The sequence below is a fragment of the Phaenicophaeus curvirostris genome, chromosome 1, assembly GCF_032191515.1.
Source record: "Phaenicophaeus curvirostris isolate KB17595 chromosome 1, BPBGC_Pcur_1.0, whole genome shotgun sequence".
NCBI classification, from domain to species: Eukaryota; Metazoa; Chordata; class Aves; order Cuculiformes; family Cuculidae; genus Phaenicophaeus; species Phaenicophaeus curvirostris.
This window is the reverse complement of record NC_091392.1, coordinates 37,489,326-37,510,923: the sequence shown is the minus strand read 5'-3', so window position 1 is coordinate 37,510,923 and position 21,598 is coordinate 37,489,326. Positions and strand designations below refer to the sequence as shown.

At 36.9% G+C, this 21,598-nt stretch overlaps 1 protein-coding gene across 9 annotated transcripts in view; it reads right to left on the bottom strand.

The window, feature by feature from the left end:
- ANKS1B (ankyrin repeat and sterile alpha motif domain containing 1B) overlaps positions 1 to 21,598 on the bottom strand; it is a 427,837-nt gene that overhangs the window by 181,740 nt on the left and 224,499 nt on the right. For 8 of the 9 annotated variants that reach the window (XM_069852975.1, XM_069852979.1, XM_069852978.1 and 5 more), the window contains one exon: positions 11,672 to 11,778. In XM_069852975.1, coding sequence (XP_069709076.1) covers positions 11,672 to 11,778 — 107 coding nt within the window. Of the gene's footprint in view, positions 1 to 11,671; positions 12,199 to 21,598 lie in introns of those variants that run through there. The other variant, XM_069852993.1, reaches the window with a different exon arrangement.

The following is a 21,598-nucleotide window of genomic DNA, read 5'->3' as shown; positions in this document are numbered from 1 at the left end:
TGAAGACTATTTTCTCCATTCCCCTGTTTGTTTTCTTATGTTCCTCCCCTTCCTTCCTTCCTTCCTTCCTTCCTTCCTTCCTTCCTTCCTTCCTTCCTTCCTTCCTTCCTTCCTTCCTTCCTTCCTTCCTTCCTTCCTTCCTTCCTTCCTTCCTTCCTTCCTTCCTTCCTTCCTTCCTTCCTTCCTTCCTTCCTTCCTTCCCTCCCTCCTTCCTTCCCTCCCTCCTTCCTTCCCTCCCTCCTTCCTTCCTTCCCTCCTTCCTTCCTTCCCTCCTTCCTTCCTTCCTTCCTTCCTTCAACAAAAAAACAACACACTAATTTCTGACTAAAGCAGAAATGGAAAATAGGAGGAGATAGCAAGCACAAGAGTCCAGTCTGTAGGGATAGCATGACAGGGAGAGAGCTCAGAAACACAGAAGCACTTTTGGGGAGTGGAGTCAGATACAATCTCAAGAAATGAAAAGAAAGGAAGAGTAGAACTCAGATAGCTCCAGGAAAGATAAGAGGGATGCTAAGAAAAAGTTTCTGCCATAAGTCCGGCTCATAGAGCAATGAAATGCATGAGTTCAGGATTAAAGCAATGATAAATTGCATATTGCTAGCTCACACAGAGAAAATGTTCCCGATTCATTTTGTTTGAGGCTTAAAAATATTAATAAGTATTAAATGCTTCTTTCATTTTCCTGCACTATTTTTAGCTTGAGTCCAATCATTGCCACTGAATTTATTCAGAACTTTACTGAAGGTACTCAAGGAGATTCCTCAGGCAATCTGGTTACCTCTGCCTCCCTCCCGAGTCCAACAGCAGGCACTTAGAAACCTGTACTATCAAAGGATAGACACAAGCAGATAATTGGCCACAAGATAGCTCTTAATATACAGACACTTCTATCCCAGGGTCGTCTCTTGCTTTCATATATATGGGTAAGCAGTATTACATAATGTCCTAGCTAGACAATTAAGGGAATAGAGACATATTTTCCCCAAATTCACAACACAAATTGATGGTTGATCTCAGAAAAGACCCTTTAGATATTTTGTCCTATGCATTCCCCATGTGCCAGGCTTCTTCTGCATATGCTAGCAAATGTTTTCTTTATTACCTTTTCTCCTGAGTCTCTATTTGTTGTTGTTCAAGGAGGAAGGAAATTGACATGCATTTTAAACAAATACATATAAAAAACTTGATATTACAGGGAACCAAAGATTTCTCTGTGTCTGGGTCCTTTGGCATAATATTCCACTCTTGCTGCATAAAGTTATTTTTCTGGGCAGAAAGTGAAGTTCCACTATTTCTACAGGCAATAAAACAAGTACTTCAAAAAGCAGAATGCTAGGAAATCAAAAGTTCATGGACAGAAGAGACACGTTTCTAAATTCCAAGAGAGATGGAAAATGAAGTAAAATAACTTGCATTGTCAATTTATAATTCCTTTCTGGTAACAAGAGGGATACCTAGGGAGTTCAGAGAAGCTAACAGAACTATAATATTCATGCTATATTTAAAAATGGATCAAGGCTAAAAACCAGCTCAGAATTGTGCAATAGTCAGCCTAATCCAGCACAGCAGCCAGGAACAGTTATTTCTTTATAAACACCATCTTAACTTCAAGAAGTGGGCTTTATATGTGATTAAAAGAGAAATTGTTTGGAGAGAGCATACCTGAAGCAATGAACACACTGTTAAATAGTGTGGCTACTGAAAAACAGAAGCCATCAATCATTTCAGATATTTAAAGAGCTGTAACCTGCTCCACATATATTTGCCTTTAGCCTGAGCTGTAAGGTTCCAATGAATAAGATGCAGACATTCCCTCCCCCTTCCTAATTGCAAAGGGGGATTGTGCACAGAGGGCTAATCCTTATCAATTAATTGCTGCTAACTAGGCAATAAGAGAAAATATTGTTTGGAATTTATATCAGAAGGTGTTTGACAGGTGTTTATTTTTATTTGTGGTGTTCCAGTTTTTAATATTTAAACTGATAGCTACTGCTTGTATCCACAGTAAGTTTAACCCTCCAAACATCTGTCACCTGAGCAAACACTTTGGTTGTTATATTTCCAAATTCCCATCCAGATCTGGTCTTGGGTCTCAAAGAATTACTACCCTAAGACTTTCAACACAAATCTGGAATAGGTATGGTGCATCTTGCAATTTAACCCATTGTTGTTCCCATCAGGACTGCTATTAAATCATTCAGTTTCCAATAATTCAATAAATTATCACATAAGATAGTATTAATAAATATCTGAAACATGAGATTTCAGTTAAGTCATGGATTGTATGTACAACAAGTGTATATACCGTCAGTTTCATCAGTACCAGCCAGCCTAAAATAAATAGCATATTTTTGCATGGAGATTTTATCCCTTATGCACAGTAATTGGAGCTTAATGAGGGATAGCAAAAGATACAGAATATAATATGTTCCATAGTGAATAAAATGTTTGAAATGTTTAATGTAGTGTTTTAAAGCCTACAGAAATAAATTACTTGGGGAGTAAAGTAGCATTTGTATTACTTGTATTCCTGAAAATACATTTCAAACAGGACTAAGAAGACCAGAGAGCAGGTGTGAATTTCATTGTGTGACCTTGTATTTATGGTGAATAAAAGCCTACTGTTAATTAAATCAGTTATGCTTATGTGGAATAAAATCATAGTTGAGACAAGGCAGTTTTCTTTGTCTGCAATGGACCTTAATCTTACTTCCAGGAGTTGAAGGGTACATCTTTTTTCCCCTTGGAAGTTACGAGTACCAACTTTCTTAGGACTGAACCTGTATTTAGACCCACTTCAAACACTTGGGCAAAGTTTTTGGAGGTGAAAAAAGTGCTCAGCTGAAAAATCATGATGAAAATTTTTCCAGCTGAACATATTCATTTTTAATCGTCTGAAGTTATCATCTGAAGTGTTATCCTTTTATATTTTCTAACTCTTTATAACCTAGTTTGCAAAATACAAATGCAAACAAGAAGCATGTTTGGATGCATAAGTACTTTAGAGTGATAACACAAGTCTAATGGTCCAGACAAACCACACTAGACAAGTGTAAATCACAGCTGAATAAGAAGAGAAGGCAGTTTGGTTGTCTCATAAATGTTTTAAACAACCATAGGGCTAAGGAAGTAAAATCATTATGTAATGCAACAATAGAAAAACAAGAACAAATTTTATTTTTAACTGCTAAAGCTTTGAAATGTGTGCTTGTGAATACTGAAGTCTCAGCACACAGAATGAAGAAGGAATTTTGAGGAAAAAAAATAGGATAGAAACCTGTGATTGAAGACTTTATCATAAAGCATATGAATGTGAGGGATGGTTGGAGGTTGCAGAGGTACTGTATCTCTCCAGTTCTTTATTTCTGAGCATGTGGAATTTTGAACCTTCGTGAATTACTTTTTTTGTGTCGTGCACATAGGTGAGTGTGCACATGTGTGTGCAAGTGCATGTGTGAACAGGAAATCAGAAATTACATTGTGAAGGGCAGGCAGAATGGACAGCATGTTGATAACAGCTTCATGGGTTCAACTGCTTTTCTCATTAAAAAATTTAAAACTAGTGCTGGGCTGTTGGTAGCATAAAAATATATGGGAATGGGGAATGGGAGAAGGAAACATTTTTACCAATGTGTGGGAAAATGGAAGATCTCTAGACTGAAGGAGAGAAAGTTTAGTTGCCCAGGAAATTCAGAAGTTGTCAGGGAAACTCTATACCAGGAATGGCTTGCTTGCGTGCCAATTTTGGCACATCATATTCTAGAACAGCTATTAAAAGTTAGCTGTAGTTTTACTGACAAAATTAGGCTTGTCTCCCTTCTCAAAATTTGTACATTGTTCAATGCATCTGTTTCTTTACTGGTTTCCATTAAATATTTTGTTCATCTCCCAACTACATCGCATTGCAGCATTCCGTCCAGTTCCCCATTTCCCCACTGCCAGATTCAGTACTGATGGCAGTAACACTCTGTTGCTCTGTTGAACAAGTCATTACTTCTAGGGTGAAAGGTTGAAGACAAAGAGGTCAGGAGTCTGGAAATATATACTGAGGCTGAATCTCACAGACATGTACCATGAAATACACTTTAAGTGGTGAATGTACGTGAAATGGCTTTCAAAGTCTGGATTTGTTCCTCTGTTCTTAGCATGGGTGAGACTGAGCCCAATACATCAATATGTAAACAGGACAAGCTTTTTTCTCTTAGACTGTAGTGATCTTCCCGAAGAGGTGTGTGTGTATATATATATACACACATATATATATGAGATGTCACCAACCTGAGTGGCAGATGTAAGCAGAAAGACATTCCACTACAAATACTGGCACCTGCCTTGCCTACCAAGGGTATAGCCCGAAGTCCTGCCTGTGCGCCTTGTATGTACAACCTTGTATGGAGCAAAATTTAAACAGAGATGACCACAGATTTAATCAGAAATTGAGCGACAAAACTGGTGAGGGGGCTGGAGAACAGGCCTTATGAAGAGCGGCTGAGAGAGCTGGGGTTGTTTAGCCTGGAGAAGAGGAGGCTGAGGGGAGACCTCATTGCTCTCTACAACTACCTGAAAGGAGGTTGTAGAGAGGAGGGTGCTGGCCTCTTCTCCCAAGTGACAGGGGACAGGACAAGAGGGAATGGCCTCAAGCTCTGCCAGAGGAGGTTTAGGCTGAACATTGGGAAAAAATTTTTCATGGAAAGGGTCATTGGGCACTGGAACAGGCTGCCCAGGGAGGTGGTTGATTCACCTTCCCTGGAGGTGTTTAAGGCACAGGTGGACGAGATGCTGAGGGACATGGTTTAGTGTTTGATAGGAATGGTTGGACTCGATGATCCAGTGAGTCTGTTACAACCTGGTGATTCTATGATTCTATGAACTATTCCAGAACAACCAGAGAAACACCCGTTAAAAGGTTAACCTAGGAGAATCTAGCAGTCAGGCTGATGGACCCATCTCTGATTATACCTTCAAGATACAACTGTAGGAACAGGTTTCAATGAAAACATACTTCCTCTGACTCTCAATGAATCCCCTATGAAGTCAAAAATCTGTTTCAAAATGGGCTCCTTATGAATCACTTGTTCACATGAAATACATAAAAAATCTGACTTGCTTTTCTTTTTTTCTGTTGAACAATTACAAATACATTACTTGCAAAATTTTTATTAAGTCCCTTGTCAAGTGCAGGATCAGTCACTAACCTGCAGTGCCCCCCCATATATAGATACATAAACCTGAAACAGACTCCTCTAAAATCCCTTTCCACTGAGGAATGAGAACTACCTCTCTAGACCTGCATGAACTCACACAAGTTGATGAAGAATGGTCTGAGACCTCAAGACAGAAAGACAGTACAAGCCATTATTTACACATGTGATACTGAGGAGTACATTAATAAGCCCTTCTGACTCTCAATCATTCTGAGGAAAACCTTGACAGAAGCATTAACTAGAGCATGTGGAATGGGATTTTTTAGACCTGCTGCTGTTGCAGGATGACAGGCACAATCTTCATCTCTGGCATCCACCTGAGCTCTACTTTGCAGGTCTTATAGTAAGAATCCTGCTAGGGATGAAAAAGAAGATCTTGAGGCCTCAGGGCTGGATGTTCTATGAGAGGAGAAAGAGCTTTAATAAGATTACTTTGTGTTTCCTTTTTGGTGAACCCTGGATGGATTCTAGCACTAATCGAGCCATTAACATTTTTGTGTTTAGATGATAGCTTAAGGAGACTTAGTAAAAAAAAAAAAAAAATCAATACACCCTAGACAGTGATTCAGCTGACCAGACAAATCTACTTTAATTTATCCTAAAATAAGTACCCTAGTAGTTAGTCAGCCAGTCAGCTGAATTGCATTATTTGCTCCATTGGCTTTAATGGCTGATTAGGTGCTTCACCTAGGTGCCCATGGATAGGAACTTAGAGTCATTTGAGGTGCTGCAGATGTAAATTGCCTGGAATTTAGCTGAAGCTCCAGTCAGGCATGTGTTTTCTATAGATCCTGTATCACACATTTCAGGCCTACACAGATGTCTCAAGCATCTCAAGTGATTCCAACACGTGGGCAACTGAACTGAGTCCTGAATATCCACTGACTGGTGTACAGGTGGATGTCTATATTTGAACTTTTACTCTGTCCAGCCCTATGTTTGGCTAACAGGCTGGAATAAGGGAAGAGTTGGCCTGTCTCAGGAGCCAGTCATGAAAGGTTACCAAAGTGAAAGAGAAGAAGACTCAGAAGACAGCAGTGTGACAAAGAGCTGCTTTGCTTAGGGAAAAAGCCAGGGCCACATTGGCACTGAGAGGAGCTCTACGGTTTTAGTGTCAAGTTCTGTAGATATGCCATGAAACTAAAAGCAAGTCCTGAGGTTGCCAAGTGAGGTCCAAATGAGAGGATTGAAACTCCAGGCATATATTCCAAGACTTTACTAGATATGTAGACCACAGCTTATTCTAGCATCCAGCAGAACTTGTATTCCTTCTGCTCTGTTAAAAATGTGTCTTGCTGCATATCACTGACTGCTGGTTTTAAAGTTGCCTTAAAAGGTTCTTCATTCCTAGGTAAACTACACATAGACAATGCTCTCTAAATCTTCTTATGTTTTGGATGATGCATGAGGGCCCTGATGAGTCTCTGCAGTGGCCATTATGGACCTGGAGAGCTAAGAGCATAGATGTTTCAAAGGTTGATCTGCTTTCCTAAGCACAGTAGAAGTTGGCCTCTGAAAATCACTAAAGTCACTACAGACTAGAACCCTTGTCAAACTTTGGCCTCTTTTTCATCTTCTGCAGCATTGCTAATTTTAGAAAGGTGTTGGCAGACTCACTCTTTAAAGCTTTCATCTAATGCCCAAATCATCAATCTCTGCACCAGGTATTTTTGGATGAAAGCTGTGGTGGCCTCTGCAAGTGCAGGACTTGGAGGCAATGTACATAGAGAATTTCTTTCAAGGGCATTTCACTCTATAGCAATAAAATTGCTTCTGTTCGCTATAGTTGATACAGAGTTTAAGATCCTCCAGAGAAATTAAAGGGAAGAAGAATTACTGGATATTGCAGGACAGCAAATCCTAGGAACGGCACCTGAGAGAGGGTAGTCTCCAGATAAGTGTCAGCTGACTAATAAACTTCCAGACCTAGTGAAAAAGTGAAAGAAACAAAGAAAGAAAAAGAGGAAAGGAGAAAGAAAAGTCAAACCCTAAAACTAAATCAAAACCAGGCAGTCAAGGGGATATGAGAAGTTAGTCCACACCCAGCACTGTGGAACCAGATAAATACTTGTGCAGGTAAGTTCACAGGATGAATACAAACACAGACAAATATTAGAAGGAAAAGAAATGCATACACAACTAAGCTACTAGGTGGAGACCCAAGACATCTATATTAAGTTCCCAGATGTGTCACAAGCTCTATGCGACCTACAACATAAGCATCAGAACTTCAGAGCCATCTGAGATGTTTGGTAGTGTCCCAGCTGGACACCAGCTGCAAAGGGTTTGGCTGTCTCTGGTCCCCAGTAATATCTGTCAGCCCTGTCTAGATCTCCTGAATTCCCTGCTCTATCTCAACTGGTACTAGATACCTAAGTTTAAGCAGTTGAATTGACCTGCTAAGCATTATGTTAGTAGCAATTTTAACAACCAGAGCATCTTATATCAAGTGTACGAGCAGTCTTAAATTCCACCCTGCAGTCCTCTAAGCCTCAGTTTCCCAACAGCGAAAAAGAGAAGTAAAAAAAATACTTGGGCAATACTTAGATCCTCAGGCAATGCAAGTCATTCAAGTACTTGAAAACATAAACGTGCATGTCTGCAAGTTGCCAGCAGCAATGAAGTCTAGTGTCTAATGGCCATTCAGGTTATTAACTATTACTATTGAAATAGTTTAGTATGACAAAAATATAATAAGCTTTATAGTTTTCTGTTAACTCATTTTTGTAGCCTGGCCTCTATTTCTCTTACACAGTATTTTACAAATCTTTCTAAAAGAGATTACCTTCATCAAACTGCAATATTAAGCAAGTGATAAAATTTCAGAATATCTTAAAAGATTATAAAAACCTATAAACAGATAGTTGTACGCAGTCCTTAATCAGAACTATCTCCCACTGGGCATTGATTTGATGGAACTGCTTTTATCTCTGTCAAACCAGAATGAAGTCTTTGATGAAGCTCTGGAGTTGTAGGAAGCTGCATGCAAAGATCTAGTGACCTCACACGACTGTATATTTTTCATCTGTTTCTCTGCAATGCAATTTCTTTTCTCAGCATACTAAGTTATGTAGGCCTGCAAGTCTGCATAAAGATTATGGCTTGTCCCAGGGATATCTATGGGCTTTGTGAATCAAAAAAAAAGTTCACCGATTCATTAATTTTCCTTATGGTTTATATCTCATTTTTATACTCCAATTTATGACTGATCTAATAGTTTTCTTGTGCTTTAGGACTAGTTTAACTGCACATCATGAAACAGCAGTATCATCTGCATCTTCAAATGTAGAGCATCCCTACACAAAGTCACCACAAGTTTTTACATCTGAAGGACATTGCAGCCTATTATAAAACAAATTATATATGGTAATGATGATTGCATATACATATATATATACACATATTCAAGTATGATTCCATTACTACAAATATACATGAACCAGCCTTGGGACTGAGTCTACCTTGGGCCTACTAAATACTATGCAAGTGTCATTCCTGCATGACGCTAAGAGTAGGTGGGTATTTCACAAACATGCTGTAAGTAGAAACAAAGTAGTTCATGAAAGCACAACTGATTTTTAAATGCTATATTTTGATAAATTTTTAAACCATAGATATGGATGATCTACGGAAAAACATTCATAGTGTAAAGTAAAAGGAAACAGGCTCTTTTTGACTATAGACTCCATAAACTTCAAGTAATATGAACACGTCTTCCTAATTCTAAGCACAGCCTAGTGAATAACTTTCCTAATGCCCAAGGGAGACTAAACACAAGGAGTTAATTTCTAAGATCTAATGAATGATTAACCATGAAATCCTTTTATCTGAAATCCACCTTTTTATCAGAATTAATGAATAGAATTTTGCCATTAAGAGTAGTATAAATAGCATGTTATTTGTTCTCAGATGTATGTTATTCCATGGACATTAATTATATCATTGTGATATTCCCTCTCCTGTTCTGAACATCTAGTAAGACCTGTACTACTAAATCATACTTAATAGGAGTGTGATGGTTGTTGCTTAGGCAACAGAATGAATAAATGCAGGTCAAAATGTGCTTCCAGAAAAACAAAAGCAGGAATATAGTATAGAATTAAGAATAAATGTGCCTTACTGATTTTTACTGCATTGAAGTATTAGATTTCTTCAGTGTAAAGTAGCTAACCTATCTGAAACACTTAATTTACTAAGACTGTAAAATATAGCTTGATAAGTAAACCACTTTAATGAAGGTAAAGCAGTTCTCTCATATTAAGGAAAACTGCAACACATTTAAATTTGGAGTGATCTGATTTTTTTCTCTTAGCAGAGCAGGTCTTTGTTCTCTCATTTTCCTATATACTTTCCAAGTTTAATTTTATCTTTAACATTTTGGCCAGAAGTGATGATATTATGAAAATTTCAGTGAGTGGTTTTTAAGAGAGAATTTCCTTACATAATGCTGATATATTCAAAAGAATAGTATATAAAGAAATCAGTGTTTTCTAATCATTTTTATTTCAATAAAATATGGGCACTATTCAGTTTCTGGTATAAACAAAAACTGAAATATGTAACAGCATGATGAACAGTGTGAAATCAATAAATTAGGAATTATTAAATTACTGAATTTATATATTCTTTTATTACTATGCACTTTTACAGCATTTTGATTAATCATTGAATTTAAGAGTCCAATCTTCCATTCACATATGCCTGCTACCACAACTGATATTAAAAGTAAGTATGTATTTCACCTGTGACATATATTCTAAAAAGAACCACTTCAGATAAGCATTAAATTAAAATGACCGGAAAACATTAGCTAACACACAAGTAGGCAGGCATAACTAATCTGCTCGATACCTGGAAAGTTTGATTTGCATATTGGATAATAGAATCTCATATATAATTTGTAGGTTTACGTAAGTATGCTAATAAGAGACATAGGAAATGAAAAGTCTCATTAATTCCCCCAGAAAGTGGCTCAGGCCCCTCCAGAGCCAGAGGATGACTGGAAACCCTTCCAGAATAGTTCCTTGGGCTTTTCTGGTGCTCATCATTTACCTGTGGTAGGAGTACCCCTCTGCATTTGTTAAGCCACCTACCAACCTCTTGTGAAAAATTCTCCTCTGCAATGTCTTTAAGATGAAACGATCATCTACTTATGTAACTATATAAGAATATGTTGTTACATTTTGGGAAACTGTAGCTTGAAAAGCATTTTGGAATTTTTTTTTTTTTTACATTTCTGGGCTTACAGCATGCCCTTGTGGCTTTGTTTTCAAGACTATTTTAAGGGTAAAGATTCTAAGACTTTTTTACTGATATAAGTTCACATGGCAGCCATGTAAAAACAGTAAGAAACCTCTACACTATTATAATGGGGAAATGGCAGAGATCTCTGCCTTAATTTTCTAATCAATAACCCATAGGCATAGACTGAAGTTGGCAAAAGAAATTAAACAGGAAAACCACAACTTGTGAAGATTTTATAGTCATAATATTCAAGCTGTTTCACTTCTGGTTTTTATATTCCAGGTGTAAGTTATGAAAAGTTAGAACTGTTCCAAGATATACATGGCTACTAAAAATACCATTAAAATGGGGTGATTAATAAGATTTTGTGCTCTGATATTTTATAAGAAATGTGCAAGAGGTTTTTGCAAGAGGTTCATGTAAAGGGAATACATGAAAAGGTAGAAAAGATATTATGTAACAATCTTACAAGTAAGCTTCTCTCTTTACTGTCAATATTCATTTCAATTGAAAGTTTGTGGATGACAGCTCTATATTGCTTTGCGTCACATGGTAATACTGTAAATTCTGAAGTACATAAAATTTTATTTCATTCATATGTTCCTGATAAATGCCTAGAGTTAAAACATGATAAGGAATGCATTACTTTTCCACACAGGGTATAAGTTTCAACAGGTGAATCCCATAGCCTGATTATCTAAGATGCAAAAACATTTAACTGAGGCATCCAGAATCAATTGCAGAGAGAGCACACTTTATTAAATAATTTTGTGGCATTAAAATACCTCTCAATGAAAGAATGGCATCACATGCTGTTTAATTATTATTACAATGATGTTAATATTTAAATATAAGTAATAACGTGATGTATTGCAGATAGGAGTGTTTACAGCCTTTACATATTGTGAAAATCCTCCGATGGATAAAATAACTGTGCATTTTTCTCTTTAAATCTGAAGATTGATGAGGAGGACAGAGAACCTTAATATTTAGATTTTCCCTTGCCATATTTCTGGCTAGAATATTTTGTAATATGTACAATGTGGAAGTTTATACAAGGACAGTTTATGCATTAATTTAGCTAGACATAGAAAAGTGAAACACTAAACAGATCTTCTTAGTGCAATGCAGAATAGCTCTAAGGTTTTTATGAGCACATAAGAGACAGACAAAAAAAGGCAGCTACGGTGTATATAGACAGCTATGCACAGAAGGTTTCTTACCATAAATTGCACATTGTCAAATCCATTAGCCAGCAAGTGGTTTTCATACTGAGGTAGCCCAATATTTTCCAACCATTGTCCCACTGTCTGGACAGGGCATCGGGGTCCTGTAGGAGGGTGAAGAGGGAGGCGTTTAAGCAACGAATAACCATCCACTGGATAATAGCGGTAGTCCTGGGCTGAGAGGTGGCATTGCCACATTGTGTTCCTGGGAAAGTTGGTATCAAAGGAGCCCGCCAGCTTGACAGATTAATGTTTTCAGCAAGCAGAAAAGTCAGAAGTAAAACATAGTTTACAGGGCAGTATGCAGCGTAAGATCTGATCCTAGCTCTACATTTCTTAGTTATTAATCTTTACTACAGACCAGTACGTCATACAGTAGGAAAAAAAAAAAAAGCATATCAAGCTGTCAGCTAAGCTGTTCTCCGTTATATGTGATTGTTGGAATACTCCACAATGAGCAATGCACTGCCAGCAGCAAGAATTCTTTTTATCAAGTACTCCTACACTCATCAGTATGCAGCTCCATGCTTCTTGCTCCCCCTCGCTCTCTCCCCTTCATTACCCAGCCTAGGCTACACCTCGCATTTTCAATAATAGCCATCAGATAAGGCAGATTTTTTTTTTGTCTGCAAGCTGTAAGCCTGCTGCTGCTGCTTCCTCCTACACACCCATCCAAGCGTCAATCTTGAATGATGAGAGCAGTCAAAACAAATGCAGAAAATAGCAAGATTCAAAAGCAACCCAGAGCACTTAAATCTGAATAGAATCTTCATACCAGTTACGCTTTACATATCTGTTTGTTGTAGATTTTTTACGTTTCACAAGACATAAAGAAATGCAATACATAAACCATAGCCGATGGAATGGTTTGGTATGCTTTCCTCTTTTCTCTTTTAACACAAGATAGGTAGTGGTCTGCATCTCTGCTTATATAATAGCAAACCCCTTTAATGAATCAATAATGAATACATTTCACAGTTTCTCTCCTGTAGTACAGCAAAAGACATAAATGGCACAACAATTTTAGTCAAAGTAATTAGATTATCTGCATGACTTCTTCAACCGTAAAACATTATAAGACACAAGAAAACCTTCATGCCAACATACAATAATTCAACTTGAAAAGGTCATCATTTCAAATGAATAATTAAAAGGTATTTCTATTAAATAAAATTTTAAGTTTATATCTTTTTCTTATACAAATATGAATGACAGCAGGCAGACATATAAGATTTATATGCTTTCTAGAGACAATGCATGTTTTATCAACTATAACTGGAAAAAATAATAAATATGATGAATTCAAAATGAAAGCAAAGTTCATTTTCTGCACAAGAAACAAAATGCTTCATGATGGATTTTCTCCAACAATTTCAAGATGAAATATTTTATACCATTGTTGTGAAAGGAATGTTTACTAAACTTTTGTGTTTCATAAAAAGATCAAAGGACTTGCAAGAAAATGGAGAAAATGGGTATATTCAGAGTACAAGCCTAAAAAGAATCGTGTCCAGTAGAACTTCATTTATTGCACACATTAATTAATTCTTTGTTTTTCTTGTCCATTGTCAAGTAATGACCACCTCTAAGGAGGAATTTAATTCCAGAGACAAGGAAATTATAGATGACTATTAAGGGCATCATTTAGGATTAATTATACTGTGGCTGAAAACTGTTCTGAAGAAATTCAGACCTACAGTCTGACCAACAAGTTATGATATAAAATCTCTGCAAGTGACATGCAGAGGCTCCTTCAGCAGTCCAAGAACAAACTCTAAACTTCACTGGATATTTAAAGTTAACAATATTATAAGAGTTTTGATTGCAACCTGAGTAGTCCTTGGATTAAAACTGGATGAGCTTTCATTCCAATATTGCTGCTTGGATTTGTGGAACATCTCATGCAAACTGAAGTCTATAATGACTTTATAAAGTGATTTTAGTTGAGCTTTCATGTAGTTGGAAAGTTGTCTAAAACAAGTCTGTTATGATATCTTATGTTACTCTGGGTTTTCTTGGTGATTTGATAAATTACCACATGAAGTATGAAAGGTTTATTATGTCTCTCAACAAAGTGCCGAAGGTTATCAGGCACTGGTAACTCTGTAATTCCTGGAGAAACTTTTAGGAGTTTTCTCAAACACTTAATAACAACAGCATATATATGCCATACAAAGCATATATTTTGGGTAAGAGTACAATGTACACAAATAGCTAAATGCACCTCAAAAGAAATAATGGATATTTCATTTTTTCTCAGAGAAAGTAGAGAAACCAAACCGATAGGAAACTAGGGCTCACGGAAATAATGCATTTGTTCACACCTGTCTATAAATCTTCCCTATTTTGAAGATTTTATTCTACTGTGAATCAATATTTTTATACATAGATGGAACATGACCCCTTCAGGGTTGTGCCCAGTCAGTGCCAAGGCTGTAGGGTGGAGGGTAGGCTATGTTGAGTTGAAATATAGTGAACTTCCCTTGGGTAAGCAAATTTGAAAGGCTGGGCAAGCTCTTCAGAGAAAAAATGGAGAACAAATTATCTCAAAAAGAAAGATAAAAATCAAATCCTCACTGAACTTTTCTTAGGTGACAGAATTTCTGAGTCTGTCTTTCCCTTTTCCCCATAAGCAGAAAAATTGATATTGGAAAGAGACCTAATGAAGCATAATCCCTCTCTCTGAAAGGACCATGCGTGATTGACTACTGTATTACCCATACATGCATAGACACAAATGTCTCTCCATCTTGTGTCCCTCACCAATGAAAATGTTCTGTCCTCAATAAGCTCCTTGGACAGTTTTTCCAAGCCAGTGCAAGCGAAACCTGAAAAAGGTGCTATTGCTTTGAGACCAGAAGGCTATTTCTTCATTTTGCTAGTCTATGATTCAGTGCCAGTCCCACCAATGTGCTGCTGCAGACAGAACCCACTTTGCCTATGCCTAAATCTGGTCCTAATATTGGAAAATATCATACAAACTGTATGAGATGGTCTCAACATATTTACATACTACTGTGCTTTCCTATGACTTCAAAAAGCATAAATCCTCTGATAATCCCTCTGTGATATCACAATCAAAAAAAGATGGACCTATTCCTGCATAGGAAAACTGACACGTCACTTACAGGGATAGAAATATTTGGTTCTTTCTTCTCCAAGGCAATAGAAGAAGCACTTTGAAGAGATGTCTGCAAGAAAGATGCCATCTGGTATGCTATACGATAATTTCTACAAGATGTTTCGTTCCCAATAAGACTCAGAATATTTTTACTGTGGGTTTTGGAATTGACTGAATCTGTGATATCAGAGAGCACATGATTTAAAACATGTTGTAAGGCAGATTTGCTTTGAATGCAAAGGAAGTTAAGGTCTCCTTTACTTCATTGCCCTTACTGTTAATAATGTGGATTTTGTCTTTCTTGATTATTTTTACAGTCAGGAATTCAGTGATTATTTGTAGAGGATGCTCCCTCTGTCATCATGAACGGATTATTATAAACCATTTTCTTAGGGAGCTCAATGCCCATAGAACATTGCTAAACACTTGCGGTGTAAAGGAGTCAAAACCTGGAGAATTTTAGTAGATACTGACTAAGAAATTTCTGAATGGAGACCATACCAGAATGTGAAAGCATGACTCTTTCAACTAAGTTGGCAACTAGTTTAACTAAGCTGGAGAAGAAATCAATGCCAGAGTAAGTACTGTAAATTTTTTAATTAAAGCTTTCAGCCTTGTCCAACACTAAGTGGGATACCATTTTCTTCTTTGTATTTTTGATTTGAACCAGATAATAAAGTTAACTCTCAATATTGTGACAGAACTTGTGCTACAGCAGAGTTAGCATGACTGAATGTTGTAGTGAAGAAAGTGCTATAATCCTCCTGGAGAGAAGGTAAGACTAGCTAGGAACAGTATGTTGTATGAGACAAACTATGCCTAACATTCAGCAGAGCAACACAATTAAATAAAGTTTATTATGGGAGAAATATAGTAGGTTCCAAGAAGCACATGTAAGGTTTTGCTCTATCTCATACATTTCAGTTATATTGTTAGTCTACTCAGAATGCTTAGATTTTAAGTGACCTTTTTCATAAAACACTAAAAAGCCTTACATAAAATCTGTAACTTCTGTCAGCAGCCTAGGTCTTTGGATGGTGATGCCACTTTGGATGATCATGTATGGTGATGATGAATATTTTCCTGAATGTACTTCTAGAGACATTTTTCATAGCATTTACAGGAAGAAAACAAAATCAATAGAAACAGCTTGAATTTAAATAACACTGCCTAGTATCTATAATCTAAAGGTTACATTCCATTGCTTATGTGTAGCTCAATGAACAAAAATAATTCAGACCACAGCTAATGCAAGTTAATGGAACAACCTTCATTGACTAGGAAAGTCATGCTTACAGTTATTTTCTGATTTTTATACCAACATTTATTATAACTCTGCATTACCACTAGGTAAGTACACTAACAGTATCTATAATAACTATAACTACAGAGTCAGCAAAGACAATTCATTTTACTTGACAGATGATCTGTCATCAGTGAACTGTACTTTATGAACCCCACTGGCCTTTCTACAAGTTTGTTTTTCTGACTGTTGATGTATTATTTACCCAGGAACAGCTCAGTTGTAGTACCCACTCCATTGTGAAACACATTTATTACAGACACTTCAAAGTCAGGATATTTTTTGAGTTCACTTGATTGCTTTGGCAACTCTGATTTAGTCTCCTTTAGAACCCATCCTGTTCAGTGAATGAGAGACAGATCTTAGTGGAAAATTAAAAGACCTATTTTCTAGGGCACAGCCACTGGACTGGGATTCAGGACACCATGTTCCATTTGAGACTGTCATTACATGAGTACATCCTTATATTGGCTTCAATGAAAGTTACTACCATTTTCTCAAAAAAAGAGTTAGTTTTTTACAGCAATTTCTGTGCTTGCCTCAGGAACTTTTACAGGATAATAGTAACACTACACTCACCATCTATGAGTAATCATTTTCACTGTTTTTGCCTAGCAAGAAAAAAAAATTGAAAATTTCTGTGACACCATGACCAGTCAAAATATTTTATTTAATCCAGTAAAGATTTTAGACTACTGTTAAAAACTAGGATCCTAAATCTGTGTGTATATATATATAAAGATGTATACTATACATAGTCGTTCTAAAAGTGCTATGCAAGTCCAACCCTTTATTTCTGGCACTGTAAAAGCAAATTTAAATAATTTGAAATTTGAGCAAATCTTTGAGCAACTCTGCGCTAAGCAACACTGGACTAGCAAACAAGAAAACTGGGTAACAGAGAAAATACTGTTTTGAAAGACACTGTTCAAAAAAGGTTTGACAGAACACTCACTGCACAGAGATATCTCAAGAAGTTAAATGCAGCCATTAAATAAATGGTAACTGTAGTTTCATAGATTTGGTATCTGCTGGAAGGTCCTGTGGAGAGCTGTGGAAATGAGACACTTGCACTAAGACTGCAGTAAACTGGCATTTCTTTGAAACATAAATCTTGAAAGTATACATGATGAAAGGTTAAGGATTTCTCCGGGAGTTATTTTACAAATCCAATTCAACCTGAGACAGTGTGGCACTTTGTCTTCTGTTTTCTTTTGCCTAGTTGGGCTCAGAGGCTCCCTTGCCCTTGATGCACCAGATTTTAGAGTGATCTCCTTTGAACATCTGATCAGGCGAATTCCCTTCTCTCCTTCCTGTTCTTTCTAGCTTCATTTTATAATTCTTTTTTCTACACTACTTATTTATCTCAATTCTACTTATTCTCCTTGTAAATTATGATCTTTTGCTCTTTTGTCATCCTTCATCTGCAGCTACGACAATCTGCCATTTGGTTTTACACCTGCCGTTTTCCTTTTACTTATTCCTTCTCCCAGTTCCCCTTTCAAGCCTTTCAAAACAGGTAAAAAAAGTTTGTTTTAAAATTAAATTATTTATCTGAGATTAAATTGCTCCCCATGATGTGCCTAGAGTTGAGACTAGGACGGATTTCAGTATTTGAGGTAATCCTAATTTAACTTCAACATTTTTATAGATTAGATACAGGACGATATCTGCTACATGTATTAGCTCTTCAATATTAATGAGCAGCTAATTTTAAAGATGATACTCTAAACCTGTACTGGAGAAAGTATGATTAAACGGGAGCAAAGGTAACTTGAAGCTCTTTACTGAAAAATGAAACTAAACTATGCCTCACCTATTTATTTCTTATAACATTCAAAATCTCAGAAAATAATTATAATGTACATGTACATAATGTAATGAATTGTACACAGGTTACCACATTTCACTGATATGATAAGACAAAATTATATTAATAAATAAAAACCTGAGGTGTCAGGACTCTGAGGGCACCAATGGGCCTCGTTCTCCAAGCCCAGCATCTCCCCAGTCCTCCCTGACCCTGCTCCTAGCCCGGGACCCCATTTCATCTCAGCCTGGGGCGGTCAGTCCCTGTCCCAGCAATGCCGCAGCAGTGCAAGTCTCTGGTTCTGCCTCTAGTCCTGATTGCTGGATGGATGCTGGACCTTACACTGTAAGTAGTTCATCTCCTGGATGGACCCCTCATTCATCATTGTGGCTTTTTTCCAGTCCTGTTGTCATCCCTGCTTCCTGCATAGACTATGAACCCATGTTACAGCCTTGTCTCCACCACTGTCGCTGAATCAATCTCCTTTTGCTCCTTTCTGGGTTTCCTCAATGGACCCTGGACTTCAGTTGTCTCTCAGGAATGACTCTCAGGGTGGTCAATAGAGCGTATTACCAGTACCCTGCTTTGACTATGGGGTGCAGATCCCATGGGATGACACTCCACGGGTAAGGGACACAGCTCGCTGCCATTAGGGAACAATCAGTCCTCTCTGCGCCCTGACAAAAAGTCAAATTCTCAGTAAGAACTTGCTTTATTACATAAAAACTCTATAACCACCTTCTGTAATATTTATCCCCTGCTAACACAGGCTTCTGCAACACCGAAAGAAAACTGCGGCATCTTTCAATGAATAATAAAGACATTACTTGAGTGGGTGGCATGCCGGCACAACTCTGGCAACTCACTGGACTGTTTGCATATGGATGAGGTTATATAAACCCTGTTCTTCCTGTCTGCGAGCTCCCTCATGCCGACTGCACGACTCTCACTCTCCCACCTCTGGAGTAGGAACTCTGAACTGGTTTCCTCTACCCACAGACAAAGCCTAGGGTCCTGTTTCAGGAATCTACGTTGATGCCTACAGTGTAAACACCTCTCGTGGCATTGTACTTAGTCCGCGTTTTTCTGTTTTAGAAATTGAAATGATAGAAATGCAACTTCCCAGGCAAGTTTAATAGACTATACTCCAGGCATCATTCCTTTCATTGTTCCTTTGTCAAGGTTAATAGATCTCAGCAAGACTCAAGTGGCCCTACATGTAGAGTTTAGCTGAAAGTGTACTCATCATACTGGTTTGCTAATGTTTTGTAACGTATTAACTACTATTTCTTACACTACAACCAAGATCAAAGCTAGAGCTGGTTTAATAAACAAAGCCAACACCTACAGTTATTCTCTTAAATTCTGATCTATAGCTGTTTACCTACATTCCTTGCTATTCAGTGTTTGAAAACTTTCATGAACAAGGATTTTTACTTGCATAAATTTGAGAGGAATGACTGGTTTCTATATGAATGCTACATTCATGTGCAAATAGGGGGATTTGTATACAGACAGATAATTTATTCTTTGGAATTATGCTCTATAAATTATTTCAAATAGTCTACCAGAAAACAGAAGTAGCACTAAGTAACTGAGATGGTCCATCACACCCTGTAATAGGAAAACAATCAAATTGCAGAGTTCATAAAAAATACTTCTCTAAACTCATGCATGAAGTCATAAATAATAAATATACTTTAGAGATAGATACCAGAAAAAATCATACCTTTACATTAAAGTATATTAATAGCATTTAATTCAAATTCATATTAGCAATCAATAATTTAACCCCAGACACCTCAGTTTTGTAATAATGCAACAACTTAGAATAAACAGCTAAAGGCAGCAGCTAAAAGGAGAAAAACAATTTGGGGAAGTTCTTGGTATCATGGGTTATAAAGTAGAGCTGGTAAGTACTAAATAGCAAGTATTTTTTTAAGGACTTGAAGGCATTCAAATACAATATCATCCTAGATATAGGGCAATGAAAAAAGAAAATACTGATTCTAGTGTTACAGTCTTGAACTCAGGTTACCAGTCTGGGTTATTAGCAAATGAATACAGTTTAGTTAGTTCAATATTCTAAATTGCTTTGGTTTTTTAGGTGGATCTAAAACTAGAAACAATTCTGTGTGCTGTAAATTCTAAAATAAGCCAAAGATTTTTAACTAGCATGTGATGTTCTTGTGATTACTAGAAGTGTGAGGTTTCAAGGATTCATATCTATTTAAATCTAAAGACTGCTAGATTAAGAAGGAAATATGAGTGAATCAACTGAACATTCAAGAAAATGTTATTAATTCAGTTTTAATAGACTAGATCTCTATATAATTTATGAAAGATAACCTTCGTCATAGTCTCACTTGCTACAACATCTCTAACCCTAATATATTTGTAAGAGTAATACCCATACCATGTAAGCTCATCAAAAATATTGAACAAAGATTTAGAGATTTGCCCTTAGTAATCACTTTATGGTTTTCACACTGTCTGTTTTAGAAGTTAGGAATATTCTATTCACTTTAAAGCATTTCCTGGCCACAGGTTGTGAAAGCCTAATTTTACATCAAGTGCTTTTAACTCCATTGAGGTGCTAATTCCTATTCTGCACACATTTTTAAGCTGGTATTGAACTTGATTCTGCTTTAAGGAATAAATTCTGTTCAATTTAGTGACATCTAGTGAATTAAATATTAATATATCCATGGGTGGAAAATATTAGATAGTTGCAAGGTTTGGATTAAATTGCAAGGAAAATGCTGAATATAAGCAAGTGAATTCTAAAACTTTCAAGCAATCTGATCGTTCTTTTAATTTCATTTATCATGGCTAAAAATAATATCTCTTAACCTCTGGAATTACAGTAGGATGATTATGTGAGCATTACAGAATGAGGGCACTGCTTGTTTGTCACATTTTAGGCACACCAACAAACATGCTGGCATTAACTCTGAAAAACGGAGCCAAACTGACTTTGTGGAGTTGACATAGATTATTAGTACACCTGCCTGGACTGTTGTGGTTCACAGGAGAAATATAAAAGACCTCAGTCCTACTGGAAATAACTTTGAAAAATATCTTAATCCCTTTTTTTCGTGTTCTGAAGTCTGATGTCTACTTTTGTTTCTCCTTTTATCTGTATGTAGGTGGGCATAGCTCAGCAGCATACAACCACATGGTGCAAAAAGACACTATGTACAACTTCGTGACTTCAGAGACAGGTCTGACAGAGGAGGGAATTGATCAGGAAACGTAGATAGTAGCATTGATATTATCACCCTCAGAAATGTTTTCAAATCCATTAAAAAGTTAGGGACCCATTTACTACCAATAGAATTCAGGAGGTAATCGGAGTAATATTGTGTTTAAGTAACTTTCACAACTAATTTATTTGATTTCTGCTTGGTTTACTTTGTATCAGTGTAATTTTGTAAGGCTAGGCCACAGGCAGGTATATCAAAACTTTTAAAGTGGGAATAACTTTTATGCACTTAATTTGATTTTCTGTACAGTCATGTATAGACTTCTTATTAGCGCTTTCCCCAAACATGCTTGAATATCATACTATTTCACTCTCCATTTTACTGTTAGTTGTCAATATTTCTGAGCTTCACACCCTTGGAAGTCAATGAAAATCTGATATTCTGTGTGTATTCATAACATTCTGCACTCTGTCTCAAACCAGTT